Source organism: Mchenga conophoros, linkage group LG2 (genome assembly GCF_057382185.1).
Source record: "Mchenga conophoros isolate Kocher_MC1m ecotype Shallow Benthic linkage group LG2, M_conophoros_male_GT1.1, whole genome shotgun sequence".
NCBI classification, from domain to species: domain Eukaryota; kingdom Metazoa; phylum Chordata; class Actinopteri; order Cichliformes; family Cichlidae; genus Mchenga; species Mchenga conophoros.
The window spans coordinates 29308100-29331287 of NC_140527.1; the positions used below are offsets into that span (position 1 = coordinate 29308100).

Genomic DNA, 23188 nt, shown 5'->3' on the forward strand with positions numbered 1-23188 from the left:
TGTGTTTTGAAAAATTACAAAAAAACAAAATAATACTAATAATCCTATGAGGGCACAAATAAAGACACACAAGACAAAATCAATAACTAGCCATAAATATTAGAATGGGGATGTGGTGGGGGGAATGAACAGACAGGTAAACCTTTTGAACAGAATGGGGACACCTCAGGCCCTCCAAGGTTTGGAGGCCTATCTCCACCCACCACCACTTCCCCTGCCGGTGGCGGACTCCCTCAGGTGTCGGTGTGTTGGTGGTTCTTTGTGTCTGGGGGTGGGCGTCCGGGTACACACCGGCTCACTCCTTGGCGGCCGCTTGTCGGGGCCTGGGGCCTGGGGCTCGCTCGGGCCCCTTTGGAGGTGGGGTGCCCCCGGCCTCTCGGCCTGGGGCTCGGTCACTCAGGCGCAGCTGGGGGCCGGCGGAGCTCACGGGCGCGTCACTGCAACTCCCCCTGACTTCTGCTCCGCGGCTGCTGGGCGAGCCCTCATCTGGGACTCTCCTCAGCTCTTACTGGAACAGTGGCGCGGCTGCCCCTCTGTTGGTCTTCCATGGTCTCTTGTGTTCTGGGGGCCTCTGGATGTCTGGAGTTTTGATCTCCTCCATACCCGCTTCACACCCTGGAGGACGGGGCTGTGGCCCCCCACACTCCCTAGCAGATCATTACATGGAGAAACCTTTGGAATGCAAGCATGCTGATCCACACAGGTATGCACACATGGGTATTCACAGACGCGGACTAAAGCTTTCTTGGCTGCTACCTCAAAGCACACTGTGCGCTGTCTATCTTGCGTGCTGCACAATATCGTTTATTATTTAGTAAATATTGATATCTATGGCTAGCTAGTTTATTGTGATGGTGCTTTGTTTTCTCTATTATTATGTTGCTCTTTGTTGTTTGCTGTCTCCTCTGTTTGTTTTTTTTGTTTGTTTTTTTTTTCTCTCCATACAGGTGACCCAGGAGTTCTTTTTTTTTTTCTCTCTCTTCCCCCCCCCTTCTCACCGTCTCTTCTCCCCTTTGGTTTTCTTTCTTTCTCTCCCCCTCTTTCTCTCATTCATTCCCCCTGTCCTATTTATTAAAAAAAAAAAAAAAAAGAAAAAAAAAAAAGACAAAGGATGAACTGAAGCTCTGCCATCACGTAATGTCGCATACTGCTGTTTCTGATGTCATTTAAAAAAAAAAAAAAAAAAAAAGAACAGAATGAATTTTCAATTTATTGATTGGCAGTTCCCATTTGTCTATAAAGATACAGTATAAAACACAATCATAGTTAAAGATACAACTCCAATTTTATCAGTCTTCCCCATAATAATAATAATTAAAAAAAAAACAGTCAAATACAGAATATTATTATTAGAATCATTATAAACCCATTCAAATGCCTGAAACAAAAAACAACACACAAACAAAAAAGCAAAAGAAAACAATTATTATTAAAAGTTATGATATATTATTTGTTTTTGCTGCATAAGTGCTTTTTAATTTATCGAAATGCTCAACCCTATAAGTAAGGAAGGGGGGTTTTTTTGGAGGGAGGGGGGCGGGGGAAATTGGAATTCTGTGAAACAGAACAGAAAGATGACATATTTTATATTAAGATGAAATTAAAAAAAAAAAACAAAAAAAAAAACAAAGTTATGGGTTACTGGCCCACCAGGCACAGTGATTTTATGACTTTTCATGATATTGCAGCCTAGAGGTATGCAGCCCCCGGTTGACATACGAAACTCATAAAATAGAAATTCTGAATCAATCACCTCATGATTGTGTACATTCATAATGCACATTTGGTCCCCGTATTGCACAACTGTAAACACTTCAGTATACCATTTCAATGCTAAACTTCTTACACGGTTTTGGCTCATCTCGTGACTAGAAAAAGGCACAGCAGCTGTGTGAATGTCGTTTTCATAGATTGTTCTGCAAGGCCTCATCAAGTGATACCACGGCCATTCTTCAGCAGTGTATATGTCTGATTTCACATTTGGCTTTTTTTTCTTTTACAAGTTCATTGTACAATAGACAATACCCCTCTCTCCTCCCCCCAATTCAACACACACACACACACACACACACACACACACACACACACACACACACACACACACACACACACACACACACACACACTTAATGTTTGATTGCACTATTGCACTGTTAATCTCCTAAAGAGCTGTCTCTCCTCTCCAGGGCTTTGTGAACTGTAATTATTCCACTGTCACAGACTTGGCCAGGTTTCTGGGAAAGTCAACCTTTAAAAAAAAACAAAACAAAAGAAAAGAAAGTTTGTTATAACAAATTCTCCATGATCAATTTAGCAGCACTGTATAACTTTTTTTTTGATAACACATTTCCCAACTCATTATATTAGTGTACATGGTAAAACAATTGCATCCTGGTAAAGATGTGCCATAATAAGGATTTGGCTATAAATGTTATACATTGTACATTGTTGTGATCATGGACTGTAAATAAAGAGTTCACAATTCTGACAGATAAAGTCTGTTTGCACTGTGGTGAGTAGGGAACATGAGCTGCCTTCTTAGTAAAGTAAAGCATTCACAAGGAAAGAAAAGATGAATAGACACAAGCAGAACCAGAGACATGGACAAAGCATTGGTATTCATGGGCACCACTATCCCTAAAGCGTATGTACAAGCTTAGAAGAACACATGCTGGCTGCCATTACTGTCTTTTTCAAGGAAATCTTTTTCAAGGCCAAATTCTGCACATGTTCGAGTGCCATGACTGTACCATTAGATTTAAGTTTTGTAATCAGTTTAAATCAGTTTTAAATCAGACAACTAGATGAAGTATCTTAGTGTGTTAGTGTGGAATTGAAATGAATGTGTGACAACATCAAATCCACATGCAAATAGATTCCACTGCAAGCATTTGAAAACCAAACAACAGAAGCACACATTACATTCATAATTAGCTGCTCTTAGCATTGGGTGAATTTGAACAAAATCAATATTGCTATAAATCTCATATTAACATCAATATGTGATTACTGAGGTATTACAGACATCGCAGTGACTGTGCATGTGCTTGTGTTTTGCTAAAACGATGCCCATTATTAGTCTTTATGGATATCTATTATATATCTAAATATGAGGATTTGGTCATGATGATTTCTTTATTCCCAGGACTCTTGTCAATAATCAAACCAACGGTTGCATTGAATACTTACATCATATCCTCGGAGGACAGCCAAGTGAAATGACATAAGCTGCAAAGGGATGACGCTGAGGATACCCTGCAGGCAGTCCACAGTTTGCGGCAGTTCGATGGTCTGGTAGGCATTCTTAGTCAACTCAGTGTCATCCTGGCAACAGATGATGATGGGCCGACCCTGATGAAGACAGACATCGAGAGGGCAAGAATATTAACATCAGTCTGTCTGTCCACTCATTTCTGTTGTACTTGGGACTTTCAAAATTTAGTATTTGTGTCTGTTTGTCGTACTTTGAGTGTGTGCCTTGGGTGGATGTGTAAGATGTGTTTTGTTAAAGACCTACTGATCTGGCGGTGACTTGCTGCAGAGCATTCTGGCATTTTGTGTAGCAGGCGTCCCTCATGATGATCATGATGACTGGCATGTGTTTGTCAACGAGTGCAAGAGGACCGTGCTTCAGCTCCCCAGCTAGGATGCCCTCCGAGTGCATGTAAGTGATCTCCTTAATTTTCTGCATCAGAATAAGAATAGTAAAACTTGCTTAGGATGAAGATTAATAGTAAGAATGAAGACAAATTACAGCACAGCCTACATTCCTTGCATGGTATGAAAGCTGTGTGAGCAGCTTTTTCTCATGCGATTTCAACTTAATTATATTCTTTCCTTAAACTTGTTTGGATTATATGATAGTTAGACATCTTCTGTTCTGCGTGTGTGCTCTTTTCAAGGACAATACTGTTGCCCATCAGCTACATGCTTACACTCTTTGTATCAGGGACCAGCTGATGATACTGAAGCAAGCCCACACAGCTATCAGCTCAACAACAAATATCCCAGAAATCAGAAGGACATGCAGATGCAACGTCGCCTCGGCAATGAAAGAAATCTGAGAGTGGCAAATAAGATGTTAGGGTGTTCATGTCAGGTGACAGGAAGGAGATTAAAAACATCTAAAACACTCAGTGAATCATAGACGAGGGAACACCATGGCACAGACGCTGCAGAGCCAGAAAGGCATGTGGATTGTCCATGGCTACAAGGGGTGGCTGTAGCTCAGGTGCATGGCAGAGCAGGTCAGCCACTAACCAGAAGGCTGGTGGTTCGATCCCAGGCTGCTCCAGTCTGCATGCTAAATATCCTTGGGCAAGATACTCACCCCATGTTGCTCTCCGATGCATCCATCAGAGTGTGAATGTGTATGAATGTTGGATACTTAGCACTTAAGACCTTAGAAGAAGTGCTTGTGTGAATGGGTGTGATTGGGTGAATGAATTAGTTGTATAAAGCGCTTTGAGTGCTCAGACACAGTAGAAAAGCGCTATATAAGAACCAGTCCATTTACAAGGCCGGAAGTCGAAATGTAGATGGGGACATCAACAGAGCCAGTGCTGAATGATTTCTTCAACAGATCCTGGACGCAGTCACCTACTGACTACTTTTATAAGCTATTCCTTCATCGTAAATGTCACAGTGTTGATGACGTTTCCTGAGCCTTTGATGATTAGACGTTTTTTCTGTGTTGTGATAAATTAGAGCACAGGCTTGACGGTGCATGATACGAAAAACCTCAGTAAACTTGTTCAAACTCGGCTGAGTCTTGTGGGTGGAATTGGACCGTCTACATGTAGTAGCAGAGAGGAAGCTGTTGTCAAAACTCCTCTGCATCATAGACAATGTTCCCTTCCCTCTACACAGCGTTGTGGTTAGCCAGAGGTGCACATTCAGCCAGAGACTAATAATGACTAAATGCTCCACTGAACATCACTCCTATGGCCATCTAGTTACATAACTTCTTTTAGTGTTGCCATTTGATTGTTTATAATTTTGTTAGTCATTATTTAGTATAGCTTTTATTTCAGGAACTGTTACAAAACAATTTCCCTGTAAGGATTATATAACATGTCCTGATTCCTAATTCCACTGTACTCATTTTACGACTGATATTATGGCTTTTTTGTAACTCACCAGTGCCCCCTCAAGGCAGGTGGCATAGTTGAAACCTCGACCCATAACCAAAAGAGACCTTTGCTGATACAGTTCATTGGCAATGGCCTTGATCTTCTCATCCAGGGACAACACCTTCTTTATCAGTTCTAAGAGAGTAAAAGAACGATGAGTGAACGATGCATTAATGTTGTTTAGCTTGAATCTCCACATCTAAATACTTATTTTGAATCCACAGAGGCCTTTTTGTAAGATTTGTTGGGGTACTGACCAGGTAGCATCTTGAGGCTGTTGATGATCTCTTCTCTTCTCTTCTGTAGGGAGAGTCTGTCCTCACTCATCATCAAGCCAAACATAATGAGTGAGACAAACTGACTGGTGTAAGCCTGTGTAAGACACACACACACACACACAGAAACACTTTATAAGCCCCCCTGTGCTGAACAATGAGGAAGAACCCACCAATTTAGAATTGACTCAGGGAGGAGCAGCCATCTGCCACAACCGGTTGGGGGTAAAACCAGTCGAGACAAGTATAGACCATAAACCAGCCATACCTTTGTGCTAGCCACTCCTATCTCGGGCCCAGCATTTATGTGGACTCCACAGTCGGTTTCTCTGCAGATAGAGCTGCCAACAGTGTTCGTTACACCAACTGTCAGAGCTCCCCGTTCTTTGCAGTAGCGCAGTGCCATCAAAGTGTCTGCTGTCTCTCCTAAGGAGCACAGAGAATGAAAACATATGTTCATAAACCACAACAATGTTCCTGTTTCAGGAAAAAATGAAAAAGGCACTGAACGTGGATAGGTGTCACACAGGAAATTACAGTGTAAATAAAGCTTTTCTTTCTAAAGCCACTTTCAGGAAAGTGAAGATAAAAAAGTGCTATTGTGCAACATTATCACCTGACTGGCTGATAAAGAAGCAAACATCATCTCTGAAAACAGGTGTGATACGGTCCAGGAAGTCGCTGGCCAGCTCCACCATGACAGGCAATTCCGTCAGCTCCTCGAGGATCTGTCTGGTCTGTAGAGCAAGTGAGTAAAAACAGAGGATTAATTAACACTGCTACACTCTATCCATACAATAATTTAATTCTTTGAACTCGTCTGTTACTAATGATTGCCTTCTTTACTGCAAAATGCCATCATCAAGCATATACAAGCTAAAATAATGATGTAACTGCTGTACTCACAGCCACCGCAGCGTGGAAACTCGTGCCACAGCCGATCATGATTAGCCGTCTGCAACGCTTTATTTCTTTCAGGTGGTCCTTCAACCCTCCGAGAACAACTGAGAGAACAGAACGTGAAACAGTTAGACCTACTGATCACTCACTGCATCACAACTAATGTCTGTCATACACTTTAGTGCCCAGTCATCATGTGTTTACCGCCTGCAGTTATTAAATAGTGCATTTTAGGAGGTAAATAAGGCTCATAAAAACACGTTTTTTGCTGTAGCGATCATAACATACATGTTTTTATATCTGAGAGTCATTTTTTTTTAATTCCCAGTTATATTAGAGGGTAGTGGGACATGCTAGAACATAGGACTGGCTATCAGTTCACTTGTCACCTTTTTTGGTGTCAAAACAAATGCGGCCCCTCATCGTGTTGACTACTGACTCCGGCTGCTCAAAGATCTCCTTCTGCATGAAGGCATCAAAGTTTCCTGCAAAGGACAACAGGGGCATACATTACCATCACATTCTCTGACACACCGTGACATGCTGAATGCTTTCCTAACAAGAAGTGAGACAGAAAATAAGGATGCACGGAGTTAGTCTTGTGGCTTTGTTTGCACGCATTCAGCCAGCAGAGGGCGAGCATGTGTAACTGTTGACTTAAATCTGCTGCACTGCATGCACAGTACTTGCAATTTGAAATTAGCTACCTAAGAGCCACAAAGTAATTTCAAATAGTTTCTGACCTTTCATGATCTGCTTCAGCTCCATCTGTAGGGTCATGATAGCTCTGACTGGGTCTTCACCGGCCTGCCGGTTCATTCTGTGGATGGAGAGTTTCCCTCCGGTCACTACTGCTATGTCATCATCCTCCATGTACAACACCTTGTTGGTGTGCTCAATGATGGCACTGTGGGTAGACAGAAAAGGTCATTTGGGGAAAAGAAATGAATGAGTAATATAAATTAGTAATATTATGTTTTTGCGTTTTGAGTCACATAGAAGAGGCCTCACCTGGCGTCAGAAGCAAAATAGAACTCCACAGCCCTGCCATCCCCCACAGAGTTGATGGCGCTGGAGCTGTCAGCTCGGTTGCGACTGTTCTTCTCATGGACTTCCTCCTTGTGTTGAGCTGCAGGTCAGAAGTCAAAAATCAAGGTTCAGTGACATGCTGCTGTTTTTGCCATTTAGTCTTTTTACTAATTGTAGTCAACATACCCAGCCATTTATCCTTGTTGTTATTACTTATTAAGTTTCAAGCAAGTTCCTCTTACGACTAGACTTATCTTGGATTTTGTTTGCTTCTGTGCAAAGAATGGCTTACTTAATAATATCTTGGATTTTATTCCTGTATCCTTGGAGTTTGTTTCACTGTATTTCCTTTGTTTATTCATTTGTGGTTTGCACGTTTGCCTAATACACAAAAGTTGTCCTGTTTGATTACAGGGAGGAGACATAAATCCCTCTGGGGCTATGTCAGGAAGGGCATCTGGTGTTAAAAAAAAAAAAAATCTGCCAAAGCAAACATGTGGAGCTACCTGCTGTGACGACCCCCTTGTGAAAAAGGGAGCAGCTGAAAGTCGCTTTTATTCAGCAAACATTACATTCTCAGCATTAGAAACCTGCACATTGCAAAGTCGAGAAGTAGAGTGGCTTTGCAGCTCAAAAAGATACTGTTTTTTTTTATCGCAAATCAAAAGATTCAAAAGTATGCAGAGAAACAAAAAAACAAACAAAACCCCCACAAATTTGCTGAGGGTTGCTGAAGCCCCACACAAAGTGTTTATGCAGGGTGAAAGAGTGGTTTCCATCTGTGAAGTCTTATTGTGTACCTAAGACTGGGTTATTTGCAGAGGCAAACCATCCTCCTCCTCACATTATACACATACTCTGAATCTACTCAGAGTATGCATTCATGCCTCTACAAACAAATCAGCCTATAATTTGTTAATTTCCAAGTATACCTGACTTTTTTACTCATATCTGTCTGTTACTTTTCTAAGATGAAGAGGGGCTTGCTAAGGCTGGGACGTTTTCTAATTCTGACAAGGCTTGAAACTAAAAAAGAGAAATTTTATACATTTAATGTGAACAACAGACGAAGTGAAACACCGATTTTGTACTTAATATGTCTGGTTAATAAATTACTCTTTGCCTGTTAGCTAATCTGGGGATTTAAATTTGAGTCACTAAATTTAGAAAATATCTTATATGTAATGGTATATTTAAATAAATGACCCAAAAAGGACTTATCACGCCATTTTTGAGGTCATTTAAAACACGACACTAAGCTTTTCAGTGCCTGCCCTGGAAGTACCTCTGCCTTGAACTTTGGATGCCTTCATTAACAACCGCAGATAGATAAGATACTGCGGACACAGTCTACAGAAAGAAAGAAAGAACACCAGCAGGGCGGTGTGATCGTAGCAGCTGAGGATTTCTTTGTAAGATTCAATATCTGGACATTTAAAAAAGATACTTCAAGTTTTAGATTTTAGACATTCAAACTGTGATCAGTTTGTAACACCTCACTACATTTTCCTCTTCGTTCCCTCCACTATCTGCAGGTTCTGTGGGTGAAGGGCTGTGTGAATTTGTGCCAAGCAATCACTATAAACCAATGTAGCCACCTGAATCATCATGCCAATTTAAATTCAAACTCATGCCTGGCTACACCAAAATGCAGTTTGCTATAGCCAGGCAAGTAATACCAGTTCAGCACGCTTCTTCATCTCTCATTCAGCAGCAATGACTGGGAGTGTCTAAATGAGATCAGCAGTGGTTTTTAACAAATCCCTGTTGTGGTTTGACAACGCCTGACAAAAGCTTTATCAGGATCACTTTATTCAAAATGGGATTATTATTCAAACTACAGTCATTTATATTTAGCTCTGTATCCAGGATCTCCCTGCTCTTTCGTGTGCCGCTGTGGAAAGCACGAGGTGGGGAGAGCAGGAACAGCAGCAGCAGCAGCAGGACCCACTCACAGAACAGAGGCAGTCACAATAATGAAGCCAGAAATAGTGAGAATACCATGAAATTGAGGAGTTGGGGTGGAGGTGCGTCTGCAAAGCAGCTTGCAGAGGCTGCAACTGTATATAGCCCCAAAATATATTAAATAGCACAGCACGTATGAGAATTGCAAATGAGAAAGATCCACATCAGCTGATCTGATGTGGATTAGCTGACCTGATATGGCCGGCTGAGCTTCACTCCACAGCCTGGCAGAACTCACGCTCAGATTAAACATCGGTGTTATTCTTACTCATGGAGCATAGGGACTAGTGGTCAGCCTTCCCGCTGCTCTCACTGGACTGGGGTTTTTTAACAGTGGACACTCTATCATGTGAATACGCCACTAGAGTCAGTGAATGCACCAGGGTGGGTGGTTTCAAAAAGTTTGGACCCAAACTGGGGAAGTCTCGAATTTTGTTAAACTAAATGTTTCTCAAGATGTCATTCAATTTCCAAAACACCACTGCCTTTAAAACTTGACACAAAGTTTCCCTATTACACTGTAAGAAATGTTTTATTTTATTATTACTTTACAGTAAAAAGTGGAAAGCCGGTATTACTTTGACAGTAGCTGGGAAAATTATTTTGAGAGTGTGGGGTTGTTTCTGTAGGCTATACATGAACCAATCTCTATACCTTCTTTAAACATAAACATAGGCGTTGTATCTTAATTTGACTCTGTCCCAAATACACCATCCTGCTGCTATAAATACTAACTAGTGCATCTTATTAGTGGCTAAGAGCAAGGCCGAACAAATATTTGCTCCAGTATGAGTTTGCTCAGAATGACAGTGCCAAACTGTCACAGAAAGCATTAAAAACGTATGAGCTCAGAATATTTATACAGGTTTAGCTAAATTAAATTGGACTGACTAACCTTGGGACTGAGAAACACACATAAGTAAGAAAATGCTGCTAATGGTTTGGGTTTTCACCTCATCCTTAAATGAGCATTTAAACTTGGTACTAGAAACATGAAGAAAAAACATTTTCAAGCTTTAAATTGGTAAGAATTTTACCACACAGTTCTTAAGATGCTTCTTAAGCAGTGATGAAATAGCGTTGCTTAAAAAAAAAGGCGGGGGGGATATTTATATTTTAAACTTCACAGCTCTGTTATAAGAAAGCAAATTGCTTCAGGGGGACTGTCCCAGTCAGTTGAAACTTCCTTGAACAATAAAACTACAACTGCTTCCTTATAGGGGTCAGATATCCATATGATAACCAGCAGGAGTGAGATCATGTTAGATAATTTAACAGAGCGTTTATCTTGACATTCCAAATATTTCATCATGTCCCACTTTTCTATCGTGCAGTAAATCTTCATATCTACAGTTAGACTCTAGGACGGGCAGGTTTAGGGTGCAGTGTAAGTGAATATGGCACTAAAAGAGGAATAGAGCTCACCACTGTTGTACTGCACGGGGATGTGCTCGGTCAGCAGCTCATGCTCACTTCGCACACCGATGACCATAGGACTTCCTCTCCTGCCAAGATAAGGGGGGGGGGGGGGGGGGGGGGGGGGGGGGGAGAGAGATGGGAGAAAGATTAGGTTTCACATTCATCGTCTGCTTTGCAGGACATGTCCTGACATTCTTTACTATAATACTTCTAAACAAAGCAAAATATTAAAGAAATCTTTTAGTTTGTTCTTGCTTATACTACTGCACATTCAGTGTGTTCAACATTAGTCCTCCATATTTTGTACATATTTCCAAGACTGCTTGACTGTTCCTGGAACAAGTCACTGGGTCCGCATTGGCCGTTGATGCCATGTGGACGTCTCTTATTGGCTCAGGAGGCAGAGAAAGTGTAAACATGTATCACAGGTGGGGGAGGAAGGTGTGAGGATGCCAAGCTTAAAACAGGAGACACCTTTACATGCACTTTAGTGATCGCAGTGCAAACAGTGTGTCAACACAAAACCACTTCATTGTGAGTTAAGAAGCCGTATTCTAAAGGCCTCTCCTTACTTCTCCTCCTTCTCTTGTCTGCATCTTTTCTCTCTGCTTCGCATGTCTCTGGGGCTTTGCTGACGTAAGCACGATGGTTGTTTTAAGAGGCGTGGGGCTTGAAAATGGAGGATTGCAAACAGAAACATGTGGTGGCCATCCAGTACAATATTGTAGTTTCGCCAAAGAAGGGAGAGATGGGAAGAAGTGAAATCAACGGAGAGCCTTATCATGATAACGATGTTTAAAGGACCACTTTGGCTTGTTTACACTAAACCACACCAAGCACACTCTAGTGTGTATGGCATGCAAGCATAGCAGAATCAGAGGGGTGTGACGTCTAACACAACAGCATCTGCATGGAATGGTGCTGGATCTACTTTCGGATTTGGTTAGATTCAGAGTGTTACAACTTCCTCTCCAGGCTGAAAGGCACAACAATAAAGTGCCTGTTACAGAGACCGGTGAGGCAGAAAAATGGCGCAATGCTACACCTTCAACAGGGTATGACAGGGACTTGTATTAAATAAAAGACACGAGTGGAAATGGGAGAACAAAGTCCCAGAAAGCAAAGCCGAGGTTGTGAGAGTAAAAGTTTCGCTGTGAAGGTCATCCATGATGGCAAAGGGTGGGTGGTGTCTAGCATCACTAGATAATTGAAAACATTCCCCTTTTCCCTCTGTCTTGGCAGACAATGCTGATTGTTAAACATGTAAACCACAAAAATACATCGAGTACGGCCAATGACATGCGTTATACTGATATCGGCTTTTAGAACGCAGGCGACAGCTGAGACAGCAGAGATTCATCTTAAATTCATCTTAAAAACACGGTGAGATTTTACGCCCACCTCTCATTTTGCCGCCCTCCTCATTTCTCTCTTCCTTCTTAACTTACTCCAGTGCGCTGCCTTTTCCCTGATCTCTGGCAAGGTCACTGAACCAGGAAAGGTATGAATAAACTGATGAGAAACAATTAACCTGGAGTTTCATGCGACCCAGCCAAATTTCCTGGAGCTGAAACGCGAACCCCTCATTGTTAATAAATTACAGAGAAGGTGGCCCAGGGCCAGGGGCCCAGAAGGGAGGGGAGGCTCTCAATTCAGTCTCTGGTCCTAAGATGCAGGTTGTACTCACACATAGCCGAACAAGAATTTCCTCAGCGCATATATCCACTATTATAAACAAAGGAAGTTCCAGAGTCCTGTCATAGTAAATGTAAGCTCAGATAAGCCACAACACATAAATCTAAGGAGCCTCCTAAAATCATATTGTATTGCTTTATTGTGGTAACAACAGGAATGAGTCACTCCCAGTGAGTCTGGTTCATATTCCTGGGCGGTATGTGTGAAAGACAGTGTGTGACTGAGTGTGCGTCAGAGCGTGCATACTAACCTGGTTGCCACGGCCTCTCCGGGGAAATGACGGCTTTTAAACACGAGAGCAAAGGCCCCCTCCTATAACACAGGAAAAAAGCAATGGGAAAAAAGAATTCAGTTAAGCTTGATGAAATAATTCAGTCCAATAAATGATGAAGAAACGAAGGGTGAAGAAGAAGGATAATAATAATAATATCAAAATAAAATAAAAAGAAACATCTCAAAAAGTTAACGTAAAGTCAATTAACCATTCCAGGAAAGTGTGGGACCTTTGAGAGACACAGAGCACAAACAAATGTTTCTCCTGGCCCTACGGGTTTTAAACATGTGTTTGCGCATGTGCGTTTGTATGTGTTGGAGGGGGGATGTTAAGGTGCAAGGTGGTGGGTGTGCGTGTGGAAACTGGGGGGGTTAAAAGAAAAGAGACCCCTATTGTACAAGATCAGCTGTGTTTCGAAAGGACTGACTTCAAGTCTGCCTGTGGTGGTTATTGAAGCCAAACTGGCTGAGTGTGTGGCTGTGGTGGTGAAATATGGGGTGGGGGTTGAAGGATGGGTGGGTGGATAGTGGGTAAGCAAGCATTCAGTAGAGGGCGAAGGGATGGTGTCATGATCCGGGATTTTTTTAGTGGGCATCTCAACCGTCTGGTTCCCATTACTCAGAATGGCCGCCTATACTTCCTCTGTTCTTCTACTCTGCGACTGTGACATTAAAGCGTTACTCACATGATTAAAAACTGACGTTTTTTATTTCATTTTATTTTTTCCCTTTTTTCTGTGACTAATGATGTCACTGATGATGCTGTCCAGGCGGTTGCCATAGCATGTGTGTTTGTAATGGAGCGTGTTTTTTAATGGACAGGAAATCTAAGCAGTTTCACAACAAGTAAAATAAGTACATGAGTGTATGACTGTCACGGATACACTTTATGACATTCAGTGACAGTCTTTTAGCCTTCATGGTTACCAGCAAACTCGCTGTAAAACTTTTCCACTGCTTAAACTGAAGCAAAAACTGGAGAAGAAAGCAAAAGAGTGCATCTGTGAAGCCATGAAGTAGGCCATTGTGCATTGCTGCTATGAGAGCAACTCACCAGCTGTTTAATCACCCTCTCTACTAGCTTGGAGAAAGTGATGCTGTCATTCTCTCTGTTGTCATAAACATATTTGATCAGCTTCGGGATCACCTCTGTGTCTGTCTCTGACTCAAACTCGTAACCTTTGTTGATCTGAGGAAGGCAAAAAAAAAGAAGTTAATATTAATTTAATCCACACTGTTGAACTGTTTCTGTATTAAAAGCATTTAATGAATCTTCCAGCAACACACGCATGCTCAGTAGCTCAGAAACCTCAAAAGAATTAATGTGGAACAGATTAAAGTTTTGACTTAAGACTGAAGTCCATATTTTCTTTATGTAGACGAAAATTAGAAGAAAAATCCAATCAGATTTGTAACATCTAGTATCTTAATACATACATATATATATTTTCTTTTATTTGCTTAAGTGATGTGACAAATTGACTACCAAACCCATCTACATCCACAATAACAGTGTTATAATCAATGGAACAAATGGCAATGACAATAAGGCCTTTAGCATAGGAAGTGCGTTTACGTCAAGAGGATTATTTTCTAATGAGATGATTACGTACCAGGTACTTCTTCAGCTCTTTGTAGTTGGTAATGATGCCGTTATGGATGACGACAAACTCTGAGAAAGACAACAAGAGTGAAAAGATTATAGAAGCTATGTACCCGCTGCACCTTTAGGACAACAATGTTAAGTATGCGCTTAGGCAAGTTTAACACAAAGCACTGGATTTAACAGATACTCAACACTACTATCAATACAAGGTGGACAATTTAAAAGAGTACGAACAAGTGCAAAAACATATATTATCATAATGATAACAACATAATAAGACTGCTATATTTTTTTGCAAACTAATTTTGAGTCAGTTTTGTAATTTTCTGTCACACTAATTCTGATGAGCATGTTCTAAAGCCAAGGTACATAACTGACACACCTGTAAACGTGGCACACTTAGGACAAACGTTTTGGTTTCAGTTCATGAATAGAAGGCGTGCCTGTGCACTAAAAAGGTAGGCAGCATGGTAATTTGTTGGGCATGGATGTTAAAGCAGTAGTTGGAAGAATTCTGAGGGAATTTGAAAACAGATAGTCCTCAACTCATCGTTCTAAGCAACTCTGACCAAATAAGCAAAGAGGGCATTTGCATGTGCTTCACATGGAAAGGAGAAAAAAGTGAGCCAGCGCAGAGTTCTGACGTCACCCTGGACGTGAACCCAACTTCTTCCATGTGAAAGTCTCTCGTCAACCCTCTACAACAGAGATGCCAAACTCATTTCACATATGTACAGCTCACTTTGCTTTAATGCAGGCCGACAGAGTCAAAGATATTTAACCTCCTGAGATCCGAGCTCTTTCATGGCATGCACCTAATTTTGGTTTCTGAGAAAAATTAGATCAACATATGAGGACATTCGTTTAAAATGTTGATAGAAAAGTGTCAGTATAATGTCCTCATAAGTGGATATCAGCCCCTTGTAGAGAAAAATTAGGTATTTTGGTCTAGACATCCCAAAATGTGATGTTCACATATGTGGACGCCAGGTCCTAGGAGGTTAATGAAACATTTAATCCCCGACAAGTTTTAATATAAAAAAGACAGTAATCTCTTTTTTTAAATTATAGAGATGTAAAATTAGCAAAAAAGATGTGGTAGATCATTGCCCAGGCTGGCCTGTATTTGTAAAACGCAGTTTTAGTTAAATCACCGGATTATTTTTTCCATAGTAGGTAGTGAAAAACAGGAACTTTATTATTTTGTGTTGTGTGAATGGCATTAGGGAGCTCTTTATTGGTAGGAAAAAATGCAAAAGTTACATTAATTATTCGTACACCTGTGTAGACTTTCTTGCTCTTTATTCTATTTAGCTGATTTGATCTAAAAAGATCATGTAAAAGTAAAAACCAGCCCCAAGGAGGAGCAAGATGCTAATTATTAACATGCAGTTATTATGGATTTGTTTTTCAGTGACTTGCTGTCTATGAGGATCCCATAAATATATACTTTGTGAGTACATCTTACCATTATCCTTATCAGAGCGATGAGGATGGCTGTTGAGAGCGCTCGGCTCTCCGTGGGTGGCCCATCGGGTGTGAGCGATGCCAAAGTGTGTGCACAGTTCTTCATCAAGGTTCAGCGAGTCCTTCTCTGGACAAGCAAAAACACAAAACCAGCCCTGTTACTGACATGACAAGAATTCAGATGATTTTTAAGCTTGACAAATGCTAAAGTTTTTTTCAGAATTCCTTCAATTGTTTTGTACTTTTAAAGAGGACGATGAGAAGGTTTTTGAGCTAATCAGAACCAAGTGAACAGACACAGAAACCCCCCCCCCCCCCCCCCCCCCCCCCCGAGAAACCTACTGTAAAGCTCCTCGTCCAGAGCCTTGACCTTCCCTGTCTTCTTGATTAAACAGATGCTGTTATTGTTTCGGTCACTTGTTGTCTTGCTAGGGCCATCCACAGCAATACCTGGTAACAGGGAGAGAGGGTGGAGGTGAGGTGTTAACTCATTTTTTCAAACAAAAAGGCAGCAAACAGTAAAGTGTCAAAATGCTGTGCTCACTATAACAATAATGCTCACCACAAAAAGACATGAAAGATTTTGAACATGAGTTGCAGCAAGATAAGTTAGGACAATCAAAGCAACTTGAGATACAATACGTTATTATAGGAGGTACTATTTCTGATTTTGCATGTGCGTGTTTGTTTTACAATGACCTTCTGATTCTGTTGCTTCATCCTGCTCTAACAGGATGAACAAATACGAGCATGTGTTTGTATGGGTGTGCTTTTTGTATGGGATACTATAGAAAGGCTCTGAGTTAGATGTCACTGTCAAAAGATCATATTGTTTTCCAGCCCAACTATCCCAAACATGACATGTTTCTCTTTAATGAAGGTACTGCGGCTTCGGATCATGCTTACAGACGACAATAAAATTTAATGACGAAATTCCCTGTTGACTTAGTGGTTTGATGTGTAACAGGAAGTGGAGGAGGAGCTCAATCAAACTGTAGAAAAGTGTTGGGGCAGGAAGGCAGAAAGAAAAACACACCTTTGGAAACTGGTGGTATTCCTGTGAAGGCTGCTATGATATGCCAGGTGAGGGGGAAATGGTTTTGATGGAAATCACTGTAAAGAGTCCCAGAAAGTCGATTCTGTTCATCTGGATGTAGCATTTTCAGATGAACAGAATCGACTTTCTGGGATTTCTTTCTCTGGGTGATTGAGCATGTATCGAGACACCGGAAAGAGTGGATCGTTCCCGATGCCAAACTTGGAAAATCTTTCTTAGGAATTTGGAAGGTTGAAATAAATTTGAACGATTAAAAGGCAAAAGATTTTATTTAAGCAGTGCCTGAGTAAATGGTGATACTTTCATTTTGGTTTTTAGAAGTCAGGAGAAGTTAATCTTCATCACTGTCACTGCAGGCGCAATGCTTTTTGTACTTAAAGGCTTCATGCTTATGTAAATGAAAACATTTCATGATGTTATTAAGTAAAATATAATATGCATCTGTGTGCTTATAGAAGAACATTTGATTGCGATAGGAGAGCTAGTCCACATACTCGGAGCTCACCCGTCCACAAGCAGCTCTAAGTGTTTACTGGGCAATAAGTTGGGGGCGGTGAGCTGTAATAATAAAGTCTGTAGGAGATTAGTGCAGTACTAACAATGTTCATATCCTTGAGAAAGAGGACACAATGCAATATGATAATATTCCTCAGCTTTAAAACGAAACAATCACACAGTTGTCCCATCTCTCGAATTTCATAGTTGAATCAGAAATTATACCAAGACTCCTCATATGAAGGCGAATGTTGTTTTCTAGGACCTTACGTAAGTGATTAAACTTGCAGTGTCATTCAAAGAGTCTAAAAAATCTGCAGTCATATCAGTCTTCAAAACAACTAATAGGACCTTCAAGTAAAGCACAAGCAAGTAGGCTGGAAGATGAGGAAGAGGATCTTTCTGCTAAGTATGAGGCTTACTTAGTAGATAAAGGCTGTGTCTCAGAGGCCAGTTTGATCTTGGTAAATGCTAAATGGACTGATTCTTTTATAGTGCTTTCTGCTCTCCCAGAGCACTCAAAGTGCTTTAAGACAGTTTAAAAGAATCCAGTGGTAAACTGCACAAATACCACTTTTCCTCATCTTTGTGCAGCCTGTAAGTAGGTGAAGTCGTGTCAGATACTATTATGTGGAACCTGAGGCTTAAGTTGTTATTGTCTAAATAGGTTTCCTCTGGGGCTATAAAGGCAATATCGGAAGGATATTAGTGTTGGAGGGTCCATACTTTGTTTCTATCTTCTAAATTCAGAATGTGGTCCAGTGAGCTTATTTTTTAAAACAGAAGTTGACCCAGAGTGTTCCGAGATGTGTTTCTGTTGTGTTGACTCATTATTGTGGAATGTTAAAACCACAGTGGTTATTAAAATGTGTTCAGAATTTGCAAATTGATGATGATCTATCTTTTAAACCACGATGCACTGCTTTCTCCTACAGCTGCCTTTAGAGGTTGAGAGGATGGGTACTGGTATCCGCCATACTGGCGCTGTATTTACCTGGTATAGGAATGACAGCAAAATGAATGACACCACTACCAGCTAGAAATGTATGTAGGTCAAATATGCTTTTAGAAGGAAAGCTGTGCTGACACGTAACTTATATCACTTTGCTAAGAGTTACAGGTATCGAATGCTACACTGGTTCTTCTATACTTGAGAGTATTTCATTTCTAAGTTAGCCTACATGTGCTGGAAGCGGTTCAGTGGATAAGACTGTGCCTTTATAGAGATCACAGTATTCACTGCGTGCCTGCAAATATTATAAACAAGGGTTCAAGAGCAAATCCTGATATATTTAGTTAGTGTTTATGAATTGAATTCTGTGAAATGTTTCCTTGATTTCATACAGGGGAACTAAAAGCATCTGTGGTGCGTGTGTATACGTGTGTGGGTGTGGGAGTGTGTGCTAACTGTGAAGTTGAGTGTCTCACCTGCTGAATCGTACCCTCTGTACTCCAGTCTCTGCAGTCCCTTCACCAGCGTCTCAAATATCTCCTTTCTGGTGCGAGGCACTTGGTAATTCAGGTAGGCAAAGATCCCTTTTAGAGAAACAGAAACAGAACCGGAATCTTCTGAGAGGCTCAATGCTGCAGTCAGAGTTGAAACTGCTGTCAAAGTTCATTTAGTTTAGACAATTTATTAGGAATACTTCTTGCAAACAGCATCAAGAAACACACAGTGGATAGAAAACATTACTTGGTGAGTTTCATTAATAGGTCATTAATAAAGAAGATAAAGCTGCAATAAAGATTCACTATGACCTTCATCAAACTTAAGCTGCTCTACTTCATATGAGCAACTACAGGAAGAATAATCATCAGAGGATCTTTATTTTTGCGACAACGAGTCTGTAAGTAAAATGTAGTATAAGGACTTGTTGTAAGGTTTAGGGCATATGTCCTCTGAAGTGGTGGAAACACGACTACGTGTGTGTCTTTGCAGGAATGTTCCGGGCAGCTCTACTCCCGCAGGCACACAGCTGGCCATTGACAAACAAACATTGCACGCAGTGTTGTAGCAGCCAGGTAGAGAGGGTAAAGTAAAACTCCTGCAATATCGGCCTCTTCCTTGCAGGCTCGGGGTGAGGCCGGAGAACTGTTAAACATTTACTTCAGACTGTAAACGCTATTCTTTAAGAGCAATAAAATAATAAAAAAAAAAGTATTACACCTCAACCTTCCCGGGACAAAAGCGGGTCGCTGTGAATGAAACAGACCGATCTTTTGACAGTTGGATGACTGGTCTAACTGCTCTGACCTGTCCCTCACACCCGTGAGTAAAAACACTGACACGTAGCAGCTGAGTCTGAAACTTTTCAGGAATCCACACAGAGTCGAAAACAGAGCTCAAACTACACACAGTTCAAAGTGACTACATAAAACCTTGACAAAATGACACGTCCGCCAGTATCTTGCTTTGTAACTTGCATTTAAATCATCGGTAGTTTCACTGGCCACTGTCCATCAAAGCGACTCCCGTGCGTAATTGCCGCAACCTTTCCAACATCTTTCTAAAAAAAAAAGGCAAATTTACGAAGATAAGTCTTACCGCACATGGTTCAAGTTTCGTCCTCACGGCTCCGCTGAAAAATGAAAGAGAACGTTTGTAATTTCCCGATCGAAGTGATGCTTCTACCGCTTCTACATTAAATCCAGATGGACTGCGCTCTCCAGTTCACTCCCCCTCTCTATTTAACTACTGAATCCTGGAGAGGCGGCTGCCGCACCTCCTCTAACACCTCCCCCGTTGCCTGCTCTGTTAACCCCGTCCTGGTGTCGGACGCAGGTGTTCACTACTTCATCAGTCGAAAGATGGATGAACTTGGTTTTATCCCAACCCACCTGCCAGCGTCAGCCGGACTCAGGAGTTTGTAGACTTTGACCACAGTGTGAATAATAATAATGGCTTTTCTCTTTAGTTATGCATTTGGGTAAGGTGGGGCCCTGCCTTCTCTAATTCAGCTTCAACAGTTTTCACGGCACTTCTGGTTCTGAATGAAGAATCAGGCCTTCGCCATCACTGAAGCATGCAGGCTTTAAAAAAATCTATTTGTTAATCTATTTAAATGGAAAAACGAATCGATTTAAATCCAGACTCAACATTTTAAACAGGGATCCGTTTATAACCACGCATTACTCTAAAATGACGTCTAGTTTTCTGTACTTATCCCCGAATTAGCAGAAACCCAGGAATCAATCGGCACAGTTCGTGATAACGAGGTGTTTGAAAAACTTGCATTAAGGACCATTGTGTAAGGGTGTCTACTTAAAAGAAGCAAAAATAGAACATTATCAGGAATGGTGATTCATTCATTCAGTAATATGGCATGTCAGGAATGTTGTCTACATGCTTCAGAGATCACTGTTTTTTTCTTTAGCTGTTATGAGTGTGTTAGCGTCCATTGCTTCTTTGTAAAACAACTTTTACTTCTTCAAGCGCTAAAGCTGCAGGTTTCCTTACATTTCTTTCCTTGTAGGTGTAAACCTTGCTTTCTTGGATTCCTTAGAGACCTTGTGGTCAGTGTATTCGGACTGGACTTGCAGTCCTAATCCTGCTGATTGCATATCCTACAGTTGGAATAGTGTAATAGTTAAACAGTAACACTCCAGTATTTATAGTTCTGTCATAGCTAATCATCCATTCAGTGACTTAAGCTACCTTAATGCGTTTTCCTGATGAACCTGCATTTGTAGTGAAAGGTGACAAGTTGAGTTCTTCAGAAATGTCCAGGAGTGGCTGTCTTTTGAAATGTCAATAAAGCTTTATATTTTTCTGCACTTAATGTTACAAATAATGTACGGAATAATCAAGATTAACAAAACAAAACAAAACAAAACAAAACAAAACAAAACAAAACAAAACAAAACAAAACAAAACAAAACAAAACAAAACAAAACAAAACAAAACAAAACAAAACAAAACAAAACCAGTTGCTATCCCAGGGCATATTTACATCAGTTATCCATAATTATGTAATTTCTTGCAGAAACTGAGATTTTAGCACATAGCCAGGCTGAGACGATGTCGTGTAGAAGTATCAGCATCTTGCCCAAAGATACTTCAGCATGCAGACTGGAGCAGCCAGGAGAAACTACCAACCTTTCAATTAGTAGATGACCTGCTCTACCTCCTGAGTCATCCTGAGTCACAGGCGCTCCAGCAGCTCAGCTTGTTAATAAACTTAGCATTTTTAAAAATTGTTGATAAAACTCTTTTTAGATTAAAAGTTGCATTGGTAACAAGAAGCATTCAGTTTTCAACAAATAAATCATCAAGTTAAGCCAGAAGACCTTGGTGGATGAATGACAACGCTATCAAAAACATAGCCTCCATGGTGTGGGCTGTTAAATTGTAATCATATGGGAAAAAAAATGACTGTTTATTTGGTGGGAAAATAATTCTTTGTGAATAGATCCCCACTTCCATGAGTATGTGAATAGTTCCTGTTGTGTTATGTGGCCAGAAAAGCAATTTTGCTAGTCCCTGTCATAAAAAATATACTTTGATGAGTTCTTGCAACTGTGTAGTGACCATCTGGTGAAATGGTAAACGCTCTGATTTCTAAAGTCTTAAAAAAAATAAAAAAAATAAAAAAATAAACTCATTTCACAACTGCCCAATAATTCAGTTTTATTTCTTATACTGTAACTTTAACCCCTATCAGTTTTATAGTTCCTACTGCTTCTAGTTTTCTGTGGTGCAAAGGTCCTCCAAGTGCTCTGAACTGACTCCAAGGCAACATTAATTGTTAATGAAGACAATAAATGAAACGACTGACAGGTTTATGTCGATTTATGTACGATGTTATTTAGACAGAGAGGCAGATATGAACTTATCTGTGCCCCGGCATGTAACTTGGTTGCATACGTATCAAAAGACACGGAGTAGGTAGTGTGCATGTGTCCACCCAGTTAAATTAAAATCCCAGACTCAGAGAAGTATGAAAAAGGGTGTTCCTGTGTTCCTTCTGACCACATCATATCCACAGTCCATGGCTACTTTTAAGGAATGTGTGACGGTCTGGCCAAGTCACACGCCTCGCCTCGCTTTTTCCAAACCCCATCAGCCCACACTGAGGGAGAACTATTTTGAAAATGGTGTTTAATTGAAGCCTATTGCGTACAATCCTCTTCCCTTTTTTTTGTACTCTCTGCCAGCTCATGTCAAGGTGTTCTGCTGTAGAAGTTTGTGAGTGAGAATCAGTGACAAGAGCCAAAGAACCACATTCCTCCCCTGGCTTAAGGGATTAATAAGTATAATTGTCTGTGCGATTTGACACGGTTATCCAATGAGATTCACCCCAAAGATCAAAGGTTCTTTAATGACTACAACGATGTAAAATGATGGGCTCAAAGAGAGGTTTGGCCCCAGCTTCAGTCAAGCTTTAATTCATTTTCACATTGAGGGTTTGAACCAATAACCCTTTAACTTATATTTGTCTAGTTAGTCAGTCTTTGATTTATTGATATTTCACTGGTGATTAATACCATCTAACTCTCTAAGTGCCAGAAATATTCATTAGGCCACACCCACATAAACCTAATAGCCATAAAAAAAATACCATAACCTTATAACCATATAAAAACAATAGTAAAACAACAATCATAAATTATTAACTGAACCTGTCTGGTAGAAAATGCATGATATGCAATGTTGGCAACAGTTCTTGTAATTTATAGTGTAATATTAATGAAGTTTGTGTAAACATTAGTAATGATAACACCTATATCAAGGTGATGATAACACCTGGTCAGTAGCCAACTCACATAGATAAACGAAAACGAAGACGCATCAAGCTTTGGAGTAGATTATATAAGGAAACACTGAAGCATGGGTGGAGTGATTGAGATTATAAAATATGATGTACTTTGGTCAATT

General features: G+C 40.7%; 1 protein-coding gene across 1 annotated transcript; it reads right to left on the minus strand.

The window, feature by feature from the left end:
• Positions 1-1189: 1189 nt before the first annotated feature.
• gfpt2 (glutamine-fructose-6-phosphate transaminase 2) lies at positions 1190-20083 on the minus strand. Its single transcript, XM_085292854.1, has 19 exons — positions 19859-20083; positions 18742-18849; positions 16104-16211; positions 15763-15888; positions 14302-14360; positions 13743-13877; positions 12666-12727; positions 10727-10806; positions 7319-7436; positions 7051-7214; positions 6697-6792; positions 6314-6411; positions 6024-6144; positions 5676-5833; positions 5390-5504; positions 5140-5267; positions 3518-3685; positions 3190-3351; positions 1190-2248 (listed from the first exon to the last, which is right to left on the minus strand). Exons 1-19 carry the CDS (start codon positions 19863-19865, stop codon positions 2204-2206), a joined length of 2058 nt encoding a protein of 685 aa, XP_085148980.1. The 5' UTR covers positions 19866-20083; the 3' UTR covers positions 1190-2203.
• Positions 20084-23188: the final 3105 nt, after the last annotated feature.